General features: G+C 43.6%; 1 protein-coding gene across 1 annotated transcript in view; it reads left to right on the top strand.

Moving 5' to 3' along the window:
- kif21b (kinesin family member 21B) overlaps positions 1–19,633 on the top strand; it is an 85,187-nt gene that overhangs the window by 49,767 nt on the left and 15,787 nt on the right. The window contains exons 20-26 of the mRNA XM_072451534.1: positions 1,748–1,913; positions 2,248–2,308; positions 2,417–2,474; positions 3,144–3,397; positions 4,246–4,314; positions 5,283–5,393; positions 13,660–13,698. Coding sequence (XP_072307635.1) covers positions 1,748–1,913; positions 2,248–2,308; positions 2,417–2,474; positions 3,144–3,397; positions 4,246–4,314; positions 5,283–5,393; positions 13,660–13,698 — 758 coding nt within the window. The remainder of the gene's footprint in view (positions 1–1,747; positions 1,914–2,247; positions 2,309–2,416; positions 2,475–3,143; positions 3,398–4,245; positions 4,315–5,282; positions 5,394–13,659; positions 13,699–19,633) is intronic.

Here is a 19,633-nt window from a genome sequence, read left to right as displayed (position 1 = left end):
AGCGCCTTTAGCCTGTTTTCTATATCTGCCCAATCAAGCTCCTTTGTTCCAAGGAATCTCCCTGCAGCTTTAGCAATGATCCTGATCCTTTCAGTTCTGCTTTGAGTCTGAGCAGCACTGTTTACAACATCCACCATAAAGAGTACAAAATCCTCTCTATCCACAACCAGGGTATTCTCATTAATTCTGGAACCTGCACACTTGGGACCTCCACTCTTGAAACCTTCACACTTCTTGGGAGCCACGCTGGCCTTTCTCATTTCGCCCTGGCTGGGAGCAGCGCTGGCTCCTCTCTGTATTTACTCTAAACTCGTTACTTGAAACTTTCTTGACTGCATCTGCATAGGATATACCTTGAGAGACCTTTATTTTCTGCACCTCAGCAGCTCTTTTGCTAAACCTGCATCCCCCGTAGGCAGAGCTATGTTCTTCCCCACAGTTACAGCACTTCAGTTTTGCTCCCACGTCACACTTCCCATACTCGTGGTCTCCTGCACATTTACCACATCTTTGCCTCCCTCTACAGACCGCTGCAATATGCCCAAAGCGCTGGCACTTAAAGCAACGCAGGGGCGGTGGAACATATGGCCTAACGTCATGGCACATGAACCCAATGAACACCTTACTAGGCAGGCACCTCCCTTCAAGTGTTACCATTACAGACAAGCTGTCACATCTTACCCCAGACCGGGTCCCCTTCAACCGCCTAGCGTCCACCACCGTAGCTCCCGTCAAATTCTCCTTAACTTCATCCACAGACGTCGCCGTAGGGACACCTATGATAACTCCTCTGACCGTGTTTCTTTCAGCACAAGAATGTCCTTTCCACCCAGACGTTTAGTTCCAATCGCCTTCCGTTGCTGAGCCGCGTCCTTGCACACGACCAGCAGCGAGCCATCTCTAAGGACACTCGCACTCTTGATCACTCCCACAGCTACAGTTAGGCTCTTTGACAATGCCACTGAATTCCACTCCTTAAAGGATGCACTATCCTGTGCAAGCTTTATGATCACCTTACAGTCTCTGCTCTCACTCCGGATATCAATAGCTTCAGCCTCATCCTGCTGCTCATTCCCAGAACCCTCGGACGAGCTAAGGGACTTTTTACGTTTCCGGGCACATGCAGCCAGAAAAGGCTGCCCCTCCACGCCGTCCAGAACGTCTTCGACCACCGATCCACTCTCCTCCGCCATCTCCCGTCTCTCCAGACCGGAGACTAGACCCGTCGCCACCGGTTTATATTACATTAGACTGCAGAAGAGGACATGAAGATCAATCATTATCATTATTTTTCACACAAGTGCTGCAGTTTTATTGGTAACACTTAGTAAAAGAAGGCCTTGTATAAGCAATAGTTATTTATTTGGAAATAGTTTCATAAGCAGTTTATTGATGCTCTCTGCAACATTTTGAAGTTGGTTTATTAACACACATTTATTATTGGTTAATGTGGCTCAAGCACACTTGTAACACCTCTAAATGTCCATGTGTGTGTCCATGTGTGTGTCCATGTGTGTGTCCATGTGTGTGTCCATGTGTGTGTCCATGTGTGTGTCCATGTGTGTGTCCATGTCCGTGTGTGTGTGTGTCTGTGTGTGTGTGTGTCCGTGTGTGTCCGTGTGTCCGTGTGTGTGTGTGTCCGTGTGTGTCCGTGTGTGTCCGTGTGTGTGTGTCCGTGTGTGTGTGTGTCCGTGTGTGTGTCCGTGTGTGTCCGTGTGTGTCCGTGTGTGTGTCCGTGTGTGTGCAGAGTTTGCAGGTGGCGCAGAGAGAGTCTCAGGTCCGCCTCTTGGAGGGGCAGCTCAGACAGACCGACGTGATTGGCTCTTCTCAGAATCACATGATCCTCGATGCGCTCCGAGAGAAGGCCGAGTGTATCCCAGAACTACAGGCGCTCATACACAACGTAACACAGGGTAAGGACCAGGACCAGGACCGGACCAGGACTCGATCAGGACTGGACCAGAACCCGATCAGGATTGGAATAGGACTGGACCGGGACCGGACCCGGACCGGGACCGGACCCGGACCGGGACCGGACCCGGACCGGGACTGGACCCGGACCGGACCGGGATTGGAACAGGACCGGACCGGGACCGAACCAGGACCGAACCAGGGCTGGACCAAGACCCGACCAGGACCAGGACCAGGACCAGGACCAGGACCAGGACTGGACACGGGGCAGAACCTTTAGTGCAGATCATCAGTTTAAGACTCTCTTTTATTCTGCCGTGTTTGTTTGTGTCCCAGAGAACGGCTACGTGAGCACGGACGACGAGCCCTCCGAGGTCAGCCAGGCCTCAGACTGCAGGTACTCTCTCCTCATACATGTGCCACAATATCCACACTGCGTCACCACGGTTACACGGGTGGGGTCTCCGCGCTCCGCTCTGACCTCCCTCGCTCTGTCTGTCCGCAGTGTGTCCCAAATGAAAGAGTCCAACAGTCAAGACGATTTCAAGCTGAAGGTCATGCAGGTTTGTCCCCGGCTCAAACTTTTACCTCAAACTTCTGAGAGTACTGTGCATTTCCCGAGTACAAATCCTATGAGAGAGTTGATCAAATGTGCAACTGCAAACCGACATGTATGACTCCATCCACCAGGGGGCAGTGTAAGCCTATTTTTAAACACTGATTTAGATCCCTGTATTAGTCTCTCCATTGTTTCTGCTGCTGTTCACGTGATACTTAAGTAAAAGTACAGATACAGGGGCAAAAATACTCAATGTAATGATGATGTACAGTACAATATGCATCGAGATCATTTTAAACTGTTCAGGAACGGTCCAAATGTGTCCTTTTTATAAATTTTCTTTGCATTCAGCTTTAGTAATTGGGTATTTATTTAGTTTTTTGACAACCCTAAAGACATGTTTAACTCCATCCACCAGGGGGCAGTGTAAGCCCATTTTTAAACACTGCTTTAGATTCTTGTATTAGTCTCTCCAGTGTTTATGCTGCTGAACATGTTTAAAATGTACTCTACTCGAGTCAAATATTTAGGTATTTTACGTCACTAGTGTCCCTGTGATACTTAAGTAAAAGTACAAATACAGGGGCGAAAATACTCGACTTTACTCGTAATGATGATGTGATGCAATATTCGTCAGAAAAAGACTGTTCATTTCACGTATTTGCATTTGCAGTCGGAGCCCCGCCTCTCGGTGCAGATCAAGGCCGTCTCCGCCGAGTACTTGGGTCCCACGGTGGACGGCGGCGGCAGTAGCAGTAGCAGTACCAGCAGCAGCGGCAGCAGCAAAGCGCAGTACATCACCAAGTCCCTGGCCTCGCTGACCGACATCCAGGAGGACGCGGCGAGCTTCGGCCTGTCCCTGCGAGAGCCACTGCAGCGGGACAGAGCGTCCAGAACCCTCAGCCTGCCCGTGCGCGGACACACTTTGTAAGTCGTGCAGCGGCAGCGGGAATGTTCCGCACTGGGGCATTAAACACGGCCGACACAAAAGGTTTCCCGATTAGTCAAACTACTTTTTCCACTTTACGTTCCGATTTTTTAAACACACAGTCAGCTAAATAAAGGTTAAAATATGCTTTTAGATTGAGAATATTTACGAATAAAGTGGATTATTTATAAAAATCTGACATAGTTTATTGTTTTTTGACATTTTGATTTAATAATGCCACTGTTTTTTGTTTTTTTTCCTGTTTTTTTTGAGTATAACATTTATTAAAATTCAACAACAATCATCTTTATAATAGTTTTATAGTAACAAACGTATCTGGCATATATTAAATTCCCTGTGTTTTCATTCTGGCGTCGCCTCTGACAGATCTGACTTGTAACGTGGCCTGATTATGTCATCTTCTTGTCTCCATGGAGATAGACGCAGAAACGAGCGTCAGAAAAGTTGCTTATCGCGCCCTTAAACTTGACTCTCTCCTTCTTTATGGTCTCGTGTTGTGAGGAGGCTTTGGAAATGCAGTGTTTTACAACGTGCGCGATGAATAAACAGTAAATATGAGACGAAAAGCCCGATACGTCTCGTCAAAAGTTGTATTTGCAGTTTGTTTGCGCGTGCCGCCCACCTCCGCCTCTGGCTCGACTCCGGCGGGTTACGGAGCGCTGCAGGGAAACGCAATGCATCACTGACATTAGACACTCGCTCTCAGCTTTAAAAAAGAACATTCAATTGAGTTATAAATGTGTCAGACGGAGCGGGCGACGCGGTGGAGAAGGTTCTTTTTGAACGATGTAAAGACGGTTTCCTGTTATTTGTTTGTGTGTTTCAGCCCGCGTCAGTCTCGAGGATACGACACGTCGCCGCTCACCAGGAGGAAGTCCTACGACCGCTCGTACAGGTACAGACCGTGTAGAAAGTACACGCAACTATACGCAACACAACAACTACTTTTACAAACACAGGAGTGAGTGAACTTTATTAATACAGCACTTTTCACAGTTTAAAATCACCAAAATTACAGCTACAATGAGTAAAATACCATCGCTTTGTGACTTTAGCTGCTTTAAAAGGATGAACGGAGAGATGGGGGCGGAGCTTTCCATAGTTTTAGGACTTTAGCCTCAAAGGACAGTTTTGAACCTGTTTTTGGGGACTATGGATTAGGGATTAGGACTGTGGGACCAGGACCAGGACCAGGACCAGGACCAGGATCAAGGATCAAGGCCAAGATCAGAACCAAGACCAGGACCAGGACCAGAGGAGTTAAAGGCTCCAGGATGCACTGTCCCTGAAATGCTCTAAAAGTTAACACTTAAGTTAAACTCTTTGCAATATTCCATTTCCTAATCCTTCTGAGCATTTATTAAATTGATTTTCACGACGCTGAGAACCAAAAAACATATTTTCATAGGATTTAAATGAAATATTCAGCATTTTAGCTCAGTAAAACTATGCAGGGATACAATTGTAACCACTTTACTCCTCCTCCTCTTCCTCATCATCATCATCATCATCTTCATCTTCATCTTCATCTTCCTCCTCCTTCTCTTCCTCCACCTCCTCTTCCTCATCTTCTTCCTCATCTTCTTCTTCCTCATCTTCTTCCTCCTCATCTTCCTCCTCCTCTTCCTCCTCCTCCTCTTCATTGTCCTCCTCCCCTTCCTCATCTTCCTCCTCTTCCTCCTTTTCTTCTTCTTCTTCCTCCTCCTCATCCTCTTCCTCCTCTTCTTCTTCTTCATCCTCTTCCTCATCCTCTTCCTTCTCTTCTTCCTCCTCCTCTTCCTCATCTTCTTCTTCCTTATCTTCCTCCTCCCCCTCTTCCTCATCTTCTTCCTCCTCTTCCTCTTCCTCCTCCTCCTCCTCCAGGCCGACAGAAGGCTACACTCCTCCCTCGTCTCCTCCGCTCCGGACCAGGAACGACCGGAACGTCTTCTCTCGCTTGACCAGTAACCAGGCCCAAGGCTCCGCCCTGGACAAGTCAGTGTCACACGCACTTTTCACCTTCACCTTCATCATCGTGATCCTCTGTTCTTAGGGTCTGAGGTGGAGGTGGGACATACGGCAAACATATATTTAATCTCATAAAAAGTCATAAAAAGAGTTTACACAATCAAATAAATCAAATGTTCCGTGTAATCTTTCAAACGGGTATAAAATAAGAATAAAGTCCCTTAGTAAAGTAGTTATAATGAGTTAATAAGCACATTTACCAGCATTACTAAGGAACTTTATTTAAATCTTTACTCTGCTACACTTTATTGCTCATTTTAGAATCTTTAGAGTTTTTGTGCACCGTTTAATTGTCATAAAACTAGATAAAACACCCAATTACTAAAGCTGGATACAAAGAAAGGACATGAAAAGCACACATTTGGACCTTTACTGAACTGTTTAAAATGATCTCGACCTGTATCGTACCAAGACCACGTTTACGTCTATTTTCAGTAAAACAAATGTGTGTCTTTATCGCCATCGTGTTTTAAAATTGGTTTCATCGAGTTTGACCAAGAAAGACCAAGAAATGTACAGGGCAGTTTTGAAACATTGCGTTAAAGTCTGAATAACGTCATTGAAATCCGAGATAAAGAGTAAATCTATGACCTTATTTACACACAAGAGTCTTTAAGTGCTTTTCGTGTCACTACAGTCAATCATAATCACAATCTGGATGGCACAGACTCTAAAACACAAACGAAAATGCAAGCAAAATGTCAAAAACGATTAAACAATTTGTCATTTTAATCAATAATGCATTTAATTTGTAAATATTCTCCCTCCGGACGTCTCCAGTCGCCACAGTTCGACCTTTATTTGGTTGATAAAGTATTCAAAAAGTCTCAATGAACAACATAAATAACTGTTTGACTTGTCGACTACTAGAATAATCCTTTCCTGGAGTCCATTATGTTTGTATGAATATCACAAAAATATTAAGAGCTAATAAAGGAGAAGCGTTCTGATGTTTGAACAGTTTATGCAGATTTTCTTTCTTCTCCGCCGGTGGCAAAGGTCAAACGTTTGGCATGTCCAGCCTTCACCGAATGTTCTGTTTCTAAACCCTCGCTTTACCTTGATTCTGAACAAATATAATGTCAAAAAAACACATTTACTTCCAAGTTGTGAGGCAGAACTGTCATGAACCGGGTCAAGTGTGTACACAGGAGTATTCATGGTACTATCAGAATATACAACATCCTACTTTAAACACAGGACTGAGCTTCACCCGACACAAGCCTCGCCCCAAATCTTAAATCATGGAGAAAGTTATATTTTCAATTCATTAAAACATTCTCTGTAGGTGCTTTATATAAGTGCCACTTAAGGGAAAAATCGTTGAAAACCTGCAGAATAAACAATCCACAATCAATTCTGGCTGTTTTGAAAAATGTCCGTTTAATCCCGTTCTGTTGTTGGTTTTGCATTAAGTGAGTAATCTTCATTAATCCTCTGTATTTGTCCGTTTTAATTGGACGCTCGTTTATTGGTTTAAAGGTCGGAATTCAAACGTACACAAAAGCTATTGACCAATGAGAGATGGAGACAAAAGGGCCACTTTACAGGGGCTGGTCCAGGTCTCAATGAAGACTAGATCTGGACCAAATCAGGGCCATATGAGGACTGTGCTAGAACTAGACCAGGACTAAACCAGGACTATGCTAGATTTAAACCAGGGCTAAACCAGGGCTATGCTAGATTTAAACCAGGGCTAAACCAGGGCTAAACCAGGGCTAAACCAGGGCTAAACCAGGGCTAAACCAGGGCAAAACCAGGGCAAAACCAGGGCTAAACCAGGACCATACTAGGATTGTACTAGAACTAAACCAGGGCTAAACCAGGACTAAACCAGGACTAAACCAGGACTAAACCAGGACTAAACCAGGACTAAACCAGGACTAAACCAGGACTAAACCAGGACTAAACCAGGACTAAACCAGGGCAAAACCAGGGCAAAACCAGGGCAAAACCAGGGCAAAACCAGGGCAAAACCAGGGCAAAACCAGGGCAAAACCAGGCCTAAACCAGGCCTAAACCAGGCCTAAACCAGGCCTAAACCAGGCCTAAACCAGGGCTAAACCAGGGCTAAACCAATTCTATGCTAGAATTAAACCAGGACTAAACCAGGTCTAAATCAAGCCTAAACCAGAACTAAACCAAGCCTAAAGCAGGACTTGACCAGATCTCGTTCTAGTTAGATCTAAATTATTATTGATGCCGTTTGAGAGTTCACTGTGATTGGTTGAATCTACCTGTCACTCATAACGTAGGCGGGGTCCGGCTCATTTGGAAGACCACAGCAGCTCAAGCACACGGAGCTCACCGGCTGCATCAGCCTCCTATTGTAACCGGGGTTACTCTCTCTCCTCACTGGCTGATCGCCCATAACAGGACCATTAGGAAACAAAGAGGTCAGTTTGATAGTAAACAAAGCGGGTTAGTTTCAAGTGAAACCAAAAACACCCTTTATCAGGAGGTCCCGCCCAGTGGGCAGGTCTTACTCAGAGTAGGATAAATATTGTTCTTGTTCTTGATTCGCAGATCGAGAACGACTCTTGGATGAGAGTCGAAGCGAGTTCAGATGATACGACAAATGAGGGATTACACCGACCCTAGTTAACTGTTATATTTGATAATTCTAATCATTATCACGACAAAATAGATTAGTATAATAAAGGCAACAAATATTTCAGATTTTCATCAATAATACGTCATATTTCAACCTTCATTTGGTTAAAAACAGCAGAACTAGTCGCTGGCTGGTCGACTGCTCTCATCATTAGTCGCCTCTTCTCGCTCCAGTAAAAGCCCCTGTACCACATTTTGAGACGCGCACCATTTGGAGTGTTGTGTGTTGGATCACTCGCCTCGCCGGGGCCCGCGCTGGCCTCGCCGGGGCCCGCGCTCATCCCTTGTTAGTGTCACAGATGCCATTTTCAATTCAGTCTGGGATAGAAATGAGGAGGAATATTGGCTTTCAGGGTTTGTACCGTGCCCACAATGCACCAGGGGGAGAAGGCGGCGTCGGTTTGTGTTTTCACTCTGTTCACGCCAAGAACAAACTGATAATATCTGGATTTCCAGCAGATCTAAACCTGGACTTTATGTCGCCCAAATTAGGTCTAAACTTGGTCTAAAATCGAGTCAAGTGATTATGGCGGCGTTTTTTAAGTAATCGATCAGTTGTTTTGATCGCAAAGAATTTAAAAATATGAGATATTCACAAAATTGCAGTGACGCCGCTTGAGGCCATCTCCATATGATTATACGATTATACAATCAATTATTGTATTGTATTGTATTATAATTATACAAACAATTTCAAAATTAGTCGTGATTATTTAACTCGATTGGAACTAATCGAACCAAGGATCGTACCGGGGATCGAACCCCAGGGATCAAACCCCAGGACCGAACCGAGGACAAAACCACATAAAACCTGGCAACACTGCACCTGCCTTTGTGTTACTTAAAAATGTTAAAGTATTCTTATTTATACTTTTGTAGAGGTGAAAGTTTTGCTCTGGTCGTGTCTCCCTGACGACTGTAATGTGACTTTGTGCTCGTTAGCTGAATGCGACTCGCTGATTGTAAAAGTTTCATTGCCCCATTTCTATCCACACAGAGTCTTCCTCTTAATAAATGATCACAGGATTAAAGTCACTGCCAGAATCTCCCATTTTCACAGTTATTACAAAGATTGGAAAAAAAAAAATTCTGTTTTCGAGCGAAGTCCACGGAACAATATCCAATTTTAATCTTGTTGATTTGTTTTGTAAGGTTGTGAAATGTTTTGGTATAAATTGTGACATTTTCAGGAGAATGTGTCAGCAAGGGAATACATGACTAAACCAGGACTAAACCAGGACTAAACCAGGACTAAACCAGGTCTAAACCAGGTCTAAACCAGGACTAAACCAGGACTAAACCAGGGCTAAACCAGGGCTAAACCAGGGCTAAACCAGGACTAAACCAGGGCTAAACCAGGGCTAAACCAGGGCTAAACCAGGACTAAACCAGGACTAAACCAGGACTAAAGCAGGTCTAAAGCAGGTCTAAAGCAGGACTAAACCAGGACTAAAGCAGGACTAAAGCAGGACTAAAGCAGGACTAAAGCAGGACTAAAGCAGGACTAAAGCAGGTCTAAAGCAGGTCTAAAGCAGGACTAAAGCAGGACTAAAGCAGGACTAAAGCAGGACTAAAGCAGGTCTAAAGCAGGTCTAAAGCAGGACTAAAGCAGGACTAAAGCAGGACTAAAGCAGGACTAAAGCAGGACTAAAGCAGGACTAAAGCAGGTCTAAAGCAGGACTAAAGCAGGACTAAAGCAGGACTAAAGCAGGACTAAAGCAGGTCTAAAGCAGGTCTAAAGCAGGACTAAAGCAGGACTAAAGCAGGACTAAAGCAGGACTAAAGCAGGACTAAAGCAGGACTAAAGCAGGACTAAAGCAGGACTAAAGCAGGACTAAAGCAGGACTAAAGCAGGAGCAAATAATTTTATCTTTTGATTTATTTAAATGTTATTTATTTTTGTATTTATTTGTATTTTGTACTTAATTTGTATTTATTTTCTTATTTAAATTATTATTAATATATATTTTTTAATGTATTTAATCTTACCAGGAGGTCCCGTGGATATTCAGACGCAACGCAATCAACTCAACAGAAAATCACTAAATATTACATTATAAAAACAGCTCTCTGAGGAAACTCAAACAATTCTCAATCACTAGACTTTTTATAATTTTATTGTAGTCATCAAGTGACGATACAGCTTCCAATTCAAGGTCTGTTTGTATATTATTCCAAGACCACGGTGCAGAGGAGGACAAAGCTCGGCGAGGCTATTATGAGCTACTTTCAGTGCGTTTTGGTTCAATAGAAAGAGCTTTTTCCCTTAGAGGCTGATGTTTGGTATCACATTGTGAGCTGGAACTAGATATTTAAACCCCAAGAAGCCAATGAATAATTTATTTTATCGGCTTCTTTATGAGATGCGATATTAAAAGTGCACTATGTAACATTTCGGGTGGATGTCCGCTTGCTGTTTAGACCAGATATTAGATTTATTAAAGATTGACATTACCTGCTAATCCTGAAGTGCGTTGATCACAACATCAGATAAAAAGATAAAATATTCACGTAAAAGTCCAAAGCTCTAGGTAGAAAAGATGCAAGAATAACACCAGCAAGCGACGACCACAAGACCGAGTTTCAGGTCAGATTTGAAACAGAAAAACAGAATAAATACACACGGCGCAACACTCCAGGCAACGCAGTAACATCACCTGAGAGACGCGTAAGTGCAGCGACGTTAGTGCCCTTTAAGTACCTTGTGGAGGAACGGACAAGGCATTTACCGTGTTTTCCGGACTATAAGTCGCACCCTTTTGCATAGTTTTGGCCGGGGTGCAACTTATACTCCAGAGCGACTTATATGTGATATTATTTGTTATTTTCACACTGACAACCACAAGAGGGCGCTCTAGGCTCTAAGCGACGCAGAAGAAGAATCTGCACTTCCTCTACCGCTGGAGTTTGTGGAGTTGTTTAGAAGTGACACAGAGGAAGAAGAATTCAATGGATTTAGTGATTTGGGGTAATACTGATGCTTTGGAAAACTTGTTAGCATGTTCGACTTATATATGTTTTTTTCGTCTCTATTATGCCTTTTTTGGCTGGTGCGACTTATAGGCCAGGCAATACGGTACCTCCGAAACAGAGTCCCTCCGCGACACTTTGAGCAACAGAAGGACTAAACCCGGACTAGATCGGTAACAAACCAGAACTTGAACAAATGTGAACGCAGTCAAAGTTATTCTTTTTTTTCTACCACGATGTAACGCAGCGTGTTTACGGATTACAGTGGGATTTAGACGATGTAGAGAACAGCTGCGCATGTGGTTTGAGGTACAACCCGCGACATCCTCTTTTAAGCTCGTTCTCGCGTTCAAGAGCACGGACAACACTATGCTAATAGCGTCGTTAGCTGACGGTAAATGCCCCCAAAGGCACGCCGGCGTTTGAATATTTCATGCCAGCAATCGAAACCTGGGGCTGTGAAATATTTACACTGCGGTGGCGTTTTTATGAGCGGTTAAAGCTGCAGTTTTATGGTTAGAGTCCCTCGATGTCGGCGAGTGCCGGCCGGCGAATTGGACCACAATCCTCCATAATACGGCATTTTTCTTTCAATTTTTTCGAAGGAAAAAACTCTGGCGTGTCCTCGTCGGCCCCCCGAGCACAGCATTGTTCAAACTTTAGACCTCTTTTCCTCCAGTTTGTGTTTGATATCACCGCGGCTACGGACAAACTTTGGAAACCACTAGATTGGCATTTAAAGGTGCACTGCGTCACTTTTCTGGCGCTCGCCTCCGGTCATGCGTTATTTATTTGGCTGGAATGTACCGCAGTATAGCTTTGAACACAGGTCTCTCTTGCTTCCGTTGTAATTTGTTTTATTGCTCAAAAAGGACTCGATAAACATGCATTTTTACACCAAAGGGCCTCGCCGCGCCACAGATCTGGCCTGTAACGTTGGCCATTAAATCCCATACTGTGGAACATTCCAGCCAAAGTGACAACGTCTCCATGAAAAAGTTATATAATGCACTTGAATTACTTCTTCTAGCAGACAAGGGGCGTTTAAAGGGGCTGTATCTGATATTTTCATCTAATAAAGTCACATTTGTTCTTCCCCAGCACAAATACATGTGAATGCAGCTCCCAAAGTCAAAATTAGACCGCAGTTTGCCCTCTGCATCGAATTGAAAAGCAGTTTATTCTTGCGCAAAGCAGGAAGTCTGCCTTTAGCACGCTAGTCGTTGTTAGCTTTACCATGACGGCGAATCATCCAGGCACAGCACCTTTTGGACTTGAGAATTTAGACAATTTAAAAGTCACGCAAATAGTTAAAATTGTCGCTAAAAATGTGAATGAAATGGCTTTAAATGTGATTAAAAATGTGCTCTTATCGGGGAACATTTTTTGTAAGGTAAAGGTTCAATTCAGGCTACTTTTGTTGGTTGGACTTATTTAAGAGTATGAATGAATTGTTAATTATAAAACAAATGTCTGATACTTTGAGAAATGTTGCCAGTCGATGCAATTTACCATTTTAAACTTTACAAGTAAAACATCTGTACTTATCATCCAACTGTGTAAATGTAACTGATCCCTCAATCTGTCTCTTCATTTTGTCTGGTGCCTGGTCTAAACCTGGTCTAAACCCTGGTCTAAACCCTGGTCTAAACCCTGGTCTTAAAACCTGGTCTAAACCTGGTCTAAACCCTGGTCTAAACCCTGGTCTAAACCCTGGTCTAAACCCTGGTCTTAAAACCTGGTCTAAAACCCTGGTCTAAACCCTGGTCTAAACCCTGGTCTAAACCCTGGTCTAAACCTGGTCTAAACCTGGTCTAAAACCCTGGTCTAAACCCTGGTCTAAACCCTGGTCTTAAAACCTGTTCTAAAACCCTGGTCTAAACCCTGGTCTAAACCCTGGTCTAAACCCTGGTCTAAACCCTGGTCTTAAAACCTGGTCTAAAACCCTGGTCTAAACCCTGGTCTAAACCCTGGTCTAAACCCTGGTCTTTTGACTCTCTGTTCAATGTGGTCACACCCCGGGTTTATCCTTGATCCCGATCCAAACCCGGTACAACCATCTCCTCTCCCAGTCTAATTGGTCCAACTCTGGTCTAAACCCGGTCTTTAAGTGGTCTAATTTGGGTCTAAACCTGTCCTATCCTAGGATCTCTTCTGTTTGTTGTTGTTCAGAGCCTTGTTTTGTCCTGTATCTTGGTCTAAACCTGGTCTAAACCCTGGTCTAAACCCTGGTCTGAACCTGGTCTGAACCTGGTCTGAACCTGGTCTGAACCTGGTCTGAACCTGGTGTCTGAACCTGGTCTAACCCGGGTCTAACCCGGGTCTAACCCGGGTCTAAACCTGGTCTAAACCTGGTCTAAACCTGGTCTAAACCTGGTCTAAACCTGGTCTAATGTAACTATGCTGTTTTTCCTATGACTCAGACCCGGGTTTGTCCCTGATCCTGGTTTAAACCCGGCCTAGCCCTCATCCTCACCCTAGTCTATACCCTCTCCTAGCCTTTTCTCGGTTTGTTGTGGTTCAGAGTCAGATCCTGTATCGACTCTGATCCGGTCTAAACCCTGGTCTAAACCCTGGTCAAACCCCAGTCTTTACCCGGTCTTTCCCCGGTCTAACCCTGGTCTTTTCCCGGCCTCTCTGTCCGCTGCAGGTCTGACGACAGTGACTCCTCGCTCTCAGAGGTGCTCAGGTAGACCCCAGTCTCCTTCTGTTTGATCAAACGTTGCATCTTCTTCATCTTCGTCTTCTTCACTGGTTTCCGTGGCTGTGTTGATGTGATGCATGCTTCAGTAGAACACGCACCGTTTTGTTCTGTGGAAATGTTTGATTTTTGAATGTTTTGAATGCTTTGGGTTGTTTTCGGCGAATGTTTCACTCACTAATAAGGCTTGTGTTTCTGTGTCCATTGTATTGAATTATCATAAATTATCATAAATTTCACAGGAAGTTGCACAGAGTCCGTGTTCCTGCTGTACTTATCCAAACACACAACATCTGCTAACTATTGGCTCTGTAAAACTCGATGAGGGTGTCGGATTTTGCCAAAATATGATGATATGCATTCTATTATGTTTATTTGTACATAAGGCAATTCAAAGTGCTTCACAAAATCACTATTAAATTAAAATATTAAGCATTTGAATGGAATTAAATCGATGGAAATGTTTAACCGCTCATCTATAGCAGCAGAGGGAATCACGGGGAAATAAACAAAAGCTAGTTCGCCCCCAACATGCTAATGTGAACGCGCAGTCGTAACGAGCGGGATTGGACCGAGTCCTGTGCTGATTTAATGGTTTAAAAACGCCACAGGAGACGTCAGGATGTCGTCCCAAGATGTCAACAAACTGAAATTTGAAACTGAATGCTTTCTGTGGCTCAGAGGGGGAGAACCTCGTAAACAGGAGTAATTCAAGTGTGAATGAAGCTAAATACAACTTTAAAACCTTTAAAGCCAGGAAAAAAGGCTTTTCCCTGAACTAGAATATTAGAAATATAAATCGGGTGTAGACACTTTGGGGGAAAAATAACATTGTTTATTTGAGTCGAGGGAAACGAAAAAAGTAAGCTTGTTAAAAAAAACTGAACTTGGCAAATATCCCCACCCGTTACGTTGCCCAGGTAATGTGTTTGCGATCGCCACGAGTCGACCCGCGGCAGCCACGTGAGAACTCCCGCGTGTGTGTGCGCGTTCAACGTTCCAACATCTCACAACGGAAATGTCCGTCCCCATTAGCACATTAGCGCGTTAGCACATTAGCGCATTAGCAGGATAATGCTCCACGCGCGGGGCCCACGCTGTCGGCACATTAGCTCCTATGTGTTTTGTGCCGGCGTCTCCGTGTCGTCATTACCGTAGCCCGCTCCCAGCGCTCCTTCATTAGCGGCTAACGTAGCGGCAGCGGCACGCAGCGTGGCCCGCCCCCCTCCGCCCCCCCGCCGCCACGAGCGGGAACAGCGTCCTGCCGGGTGATGCCATTCAGACAAATTGAATGGCATTCTAAAACGTGGCTCCCATTTACCTCCCATAGCTCTTCACTCAACGAGGATTAAAGAATTTCAGAATTATTAGAGATTTTGCAATAGATTTTGAAACATTTAGTTGAAGAATTGTGCCGTTGAAAAGGAAAATGATCAGATGCGCGCGCCAAATTGCTCAGATCCATCAGGAATACTCGCAGTAAAGTGTGAAATGATCAGATTTTATGTTCTCCCCGTGTCTGGGATCCATCCAATTTACATTTAAAAGATCCACTTCTTGTCGCTATGGGGATGTAATTGCTTTGCCTTGACAATACAGCATTAAACTAGTATTACAGGTATTTTTATTTCTCAAAAATCCCTTGAAAAACATCAGGAAAGGTTTTAGTGCCACTGTTAAAGAAGAAAATTCACAAACTGGGAACTTGCTTCGGTGAAGTGCAACGTGAAGCGCAATGTGTGATATTAACAGTAGTTAAAAATAGATTAGGCTTAAATAAGAGACAATAAGAGACAAAGAAGACTTGAACGAACCTAAAAATAACAGAAAATTGCTTAATTGTTTGCTTAATTGGGCGAAGGAACATATTCCAGCATCGTTTACACACTTTTATATCTAAACAACTGAAAAGCACATTTCACAGTGAGTGAATAGAAGAAAAACCTAAAAGCGCCATCTACAGGTCGGACGACTCATTGAAGTAAAATGCAGTTAAGATGAATATAGAAATTTGCTTAAAATTATAAAATGTTATCACAGAATAGCTAATTTTTAGGTTTATAATTTCACTTTCTGTTTGTAATTGATGACATCACAGAAGGAAATGACCCAGCAAACACTGGGCCATATCTCATCTAATGTCACCATTTTTTTTATTTGACAAATAAATATATAAGAGCGATTTTTATTTAGTTGACATGATGTTTAGAGCATCAAAAAAGTTGTTTCTTTGTGTAAATTCTGCATAAAATTTGACTGGTGTGATGTCACTTCCTGTCATTTTCTACAGATTTTTCAACGTCTTCTCCACAAATACCTGCTCGACTGGTGTAAAACTATAATTTATATGTACAACAGGTATAAATACAACAAATAAAGTCACAATTAGACAATGGTAAAAACCTGTCATAGGCATTTAACTGAACAAGAACGAGAAGCGGCGCATTATTCTCTTTGTATGTTCAATCCAAACTGCATGAGGCCGATGTGCTGTGATGTTGCTTTGTTTTGATTTTCTACTGCTTTGTGTGTGTGTTTTTATTTGAAGCTTCTTTAAAAGTTTGATTTGATTGGCCGCTTCAGTCTGCAGCCGGAGCGTGAGGGCGCATGCCTCGGCCTTCACGCAACGAGCGACGCATTTTCACTTTTTCCACCCGAACATGAACGTATTTTACTTTGACATGTGTGTTTGTGCTCTCTCTGGACGCACTGTAAAAAATACTGTGTTTTATTGTTTGATTTGCCTTGTTAGCCCCACGACCAGATGGTTTTAGGTTCAAATCTGACTTGAACAGTTTTCTATGGCTGAAATGTGAGACAATAAAGGACTATTTTATGATCTCTGAAACAAAAAAATAAAATGGATCCATGACCAAGCAGAAGTTTATTAAAGTCTTGTCCCCAAAAAGACAAAAACGGAGCATTCTGGAAACATTACCAACAGATATCCCACTATAATCTGTCCGTCATACAGTTTTATCATTTTATTCTCTTTAAAGTAAACTATTTAAAGGAACAGAAAAAGAGAGACATAAAAATACAGATTTGAATTGGACATTTTAACCTCAAGTCTCTGTGTTTGTTGTTGCAAAGAGAGGATTTACACAGTTCTGCTTTTCAAAAAATAGATTGGCTCTGGAAGACGTTTCTGTTTGAAATGTCTCCCACTTTCCTCCAGCACCGGCGTAAACCAGCTCCTGTTTTTAAAAAGCCCTGGAGACCAATTTACCCCACTCTTTCCCTCCTCTTCTCTCACTCTCCCTCTCCATCCACCCGCCTCCTCTCTCCTCTCGCTTCCATCTCCGCTCGCTGCGTTGTCACTTTGCCGACGCTCTCTCCCTCCTGACAGTTCGGCACAGATTGGACGTAACCGGCGGCGATAGACTTCACACGACGAGGCTTTGAAAAACCCCTTGTTTAGGAGCGCGGACTCGGGCGGAATCAGGGCCGCGCGGGTTAAGGGTTTGAGCTCCGCATCCGGCCGTAATTGGGACGTTTTGAGCCGCTGAACGAGGCGGAGCTCCGCAGAGAGAGGCGGAGCTCCGCAGAGAGAGGCGGAGCTCCGCAGAGGGAGCGCACGCCGGACAGTTCAGGGCGAAATTGACGAGATGAGAACTGACGATTGGCGCCGACTGCGGTTGTTTAGTACTGAATACACGGCAGGTATAAAGTTACTGCAGTGTATGGTATTATTCAGTTCTACATAACAAAATTAAACGTATATAAGCTCAGTCCACTGCAGGGATGTCAAAATTTAACCGGTTAATCGATAATCGTGATCATTCATGCCACAATATCATCGTAAGGACTAAAAACTAATAATCGTGACCATTTTAGAAGCAAAATTATGTAATTTCTATTCAATCTGGAGCCCAAAAAGTACACTCAAAAGTACAGTGAGTTTTATGTGTCAGTTTAAATCACAGTAACTTTTGCCTTCAGAGAGTTCGATTGAATAAAGCCGGTTAAGTAAAAATGGAACTGTGATGCGTTAGAATGAAAGAAAATTGAAGGATTTCTCTTTATTCATTCATCGTTAAATTGTGATGTTTCTTCTCACATTAATTGCAACAGTAAAATTTGATATCGCAAAAATATAAACAGTGTTTCTGAGTTACGGATCAAAACATTGGATTTTCTGCAGCAAAAGCATCTAAATACATCTAATTGTGCTTCATTCATTGACAGAAAAGTGTGAAAAGGTGTAAAAAATATACATATTAATGCAGAAACATTTGCTTTTACTTTTACGTTAGCTTCATTTGAACTTGTAGAATAAATGCATTGAAGTGTAGGCGCTTTATTCCACTTGCGTCTTATTCATTTATCGGCCTTGATCTGTTTTTCTGCTTCTGAGTTTAAATGTCACATTGACAAGGCCATTTAATAAAACCTAGTCGAGGTCATCTTACAAAGCTCAAAAATCAACAAAATTATTAAAATCTAATATCATATCCTGCGTTGAAGTGGGTAAAACGTGTGTACCTAATAATACGGTTGGCCAGTATTTGCCGCAGTATCAGGTAAATCTCCGAGACGCCGCACGAGCTCATATTAAAAAAAAGACAATTTGCGGCTCCCAGAGGATTTTTACCGTGTTTTGTTGTTGTCAAAAGTGTCCAATTACGGCAGAGCTCGGCGCGATCCCCAACATCTCCATTTCAATTCGAGACGGATATATCTGACGGGGTGAATAGTCTCTGCAAACACGAGACGGGGTTGAGTTTACGGCGGAACATCTCATTAGGTAAAGAATTAAAGGTGATTAAAGGAAACTGCAGCTTTAGTAGTTACAGTTTGCCAGTGGGAAAAAGCTTCTTCAGGTAATATAATGTCCTTGTGTCTCCAGGGGCCTTGTTCTGTCTGAAAAGCTGCTGATCTTCTTCACAAACGCTCTGAAATGCTCTGAAATGCATAAGTTCATATATTTCGGTCACGTTGAACGCTCTTTGACGTGACGCATAAAAACATAGTCATAACGTCTGTCAGAGCTCTTTTTTATCATTGTGAAATACTTAAAGTAGTCCATTGGTTGGAAGAAGGCGAAATGCAGAAAATCCCGATCACACTTTGAGTTTGTCTTCTGTTCAATTGTGTTTGCACAGTCTTATTGTTCTTCGGTCTATGGCTTTATTTTATTTCCCCAAGTGCAGCTCATTGGAAACGCTTTTGTTTGGGGAAAGTTACAATAGAAATTGTGGACTTGATTGTGTGGATCTGTTCACAATGTTCTTCAGGAGAGTGAGCTGTCCTCTAAGGGGGAGTGAGCTGTCCTCTAAGGGGGAGTGATCTGTTATCTAAGGGGGAGTGATCTGTCCTCTAAGGGGGAGTGATCTGTCCTCTAAGGGGGAGTGATCTGTTATCTAAGGGGGAGTGATCTGTCCTCTAAGGGGGAGTGATCTGTCCTCTAAGGGGGAGTGATCTGTCCTCTAAGGGGGAGTGATCTGTCCTCTAAGGGGGAGTGATCTGTTCTCTAAGGGAGTGATCTGTCCTCAGGGGAGTGATCTGTCCTCTAAGGGAGTGATCTGTCCTCAGGGGAGTGAGCTGTCCTCTAAGGGGGAGTGATCTGTTCTCTAAGGGGGAGTGATCTGTTCTCTAAGGGGGAGTGATCTGTTCTCTAAGGGGAGTGATCTGTTCTCTAAGGGGGAGTGATCTGTTCTCTAAGGGGGAGTGATCTGTTCTCTAAGGGGAGTGATCTGTCCTCTAAGGGGGAGTGATCTGTCCTCTAAGGGGGAGTGATCTGTCCTCTAAGGGGGAGTGATCTGTCCTCTAAGGGGGAGTGATCTGTCCTCTAAGGGGGAGTGATCTGTCCTCCAAGGGAGTGATCTGTCCTCAGGGGAGTGAGCTGTCCTCTAAGGGGGAGTGAGCTGTCCTCTAATGGAGTGATCTGTCCTCTAATGGAGTAATCTGTCCTCTAATGGAG

This window comes from Eucyclogobius newberryi, unplaced genomic scaffold (assembly GCF_026437365.1).
Source record: "Eucyclogobius newberryi isolate DKJ021-1_F unplaced genomic scaffold, fEucNew1.0.hap1 SCAF_19, whole genome shotgun sequence".
In the NCBI taxonomy this organism is placed as follows: Eukaryota; Metazoa; Chordata; class Actinopteri; order Gobiiformes; family Gobiidae; genus Eucyclogobius; species Eucyclogobius newberryi.
Note: the sequence above shows the minus strand (reverse complement) of the source record. Positions and strands in the feature narration are given on the sequence as shown.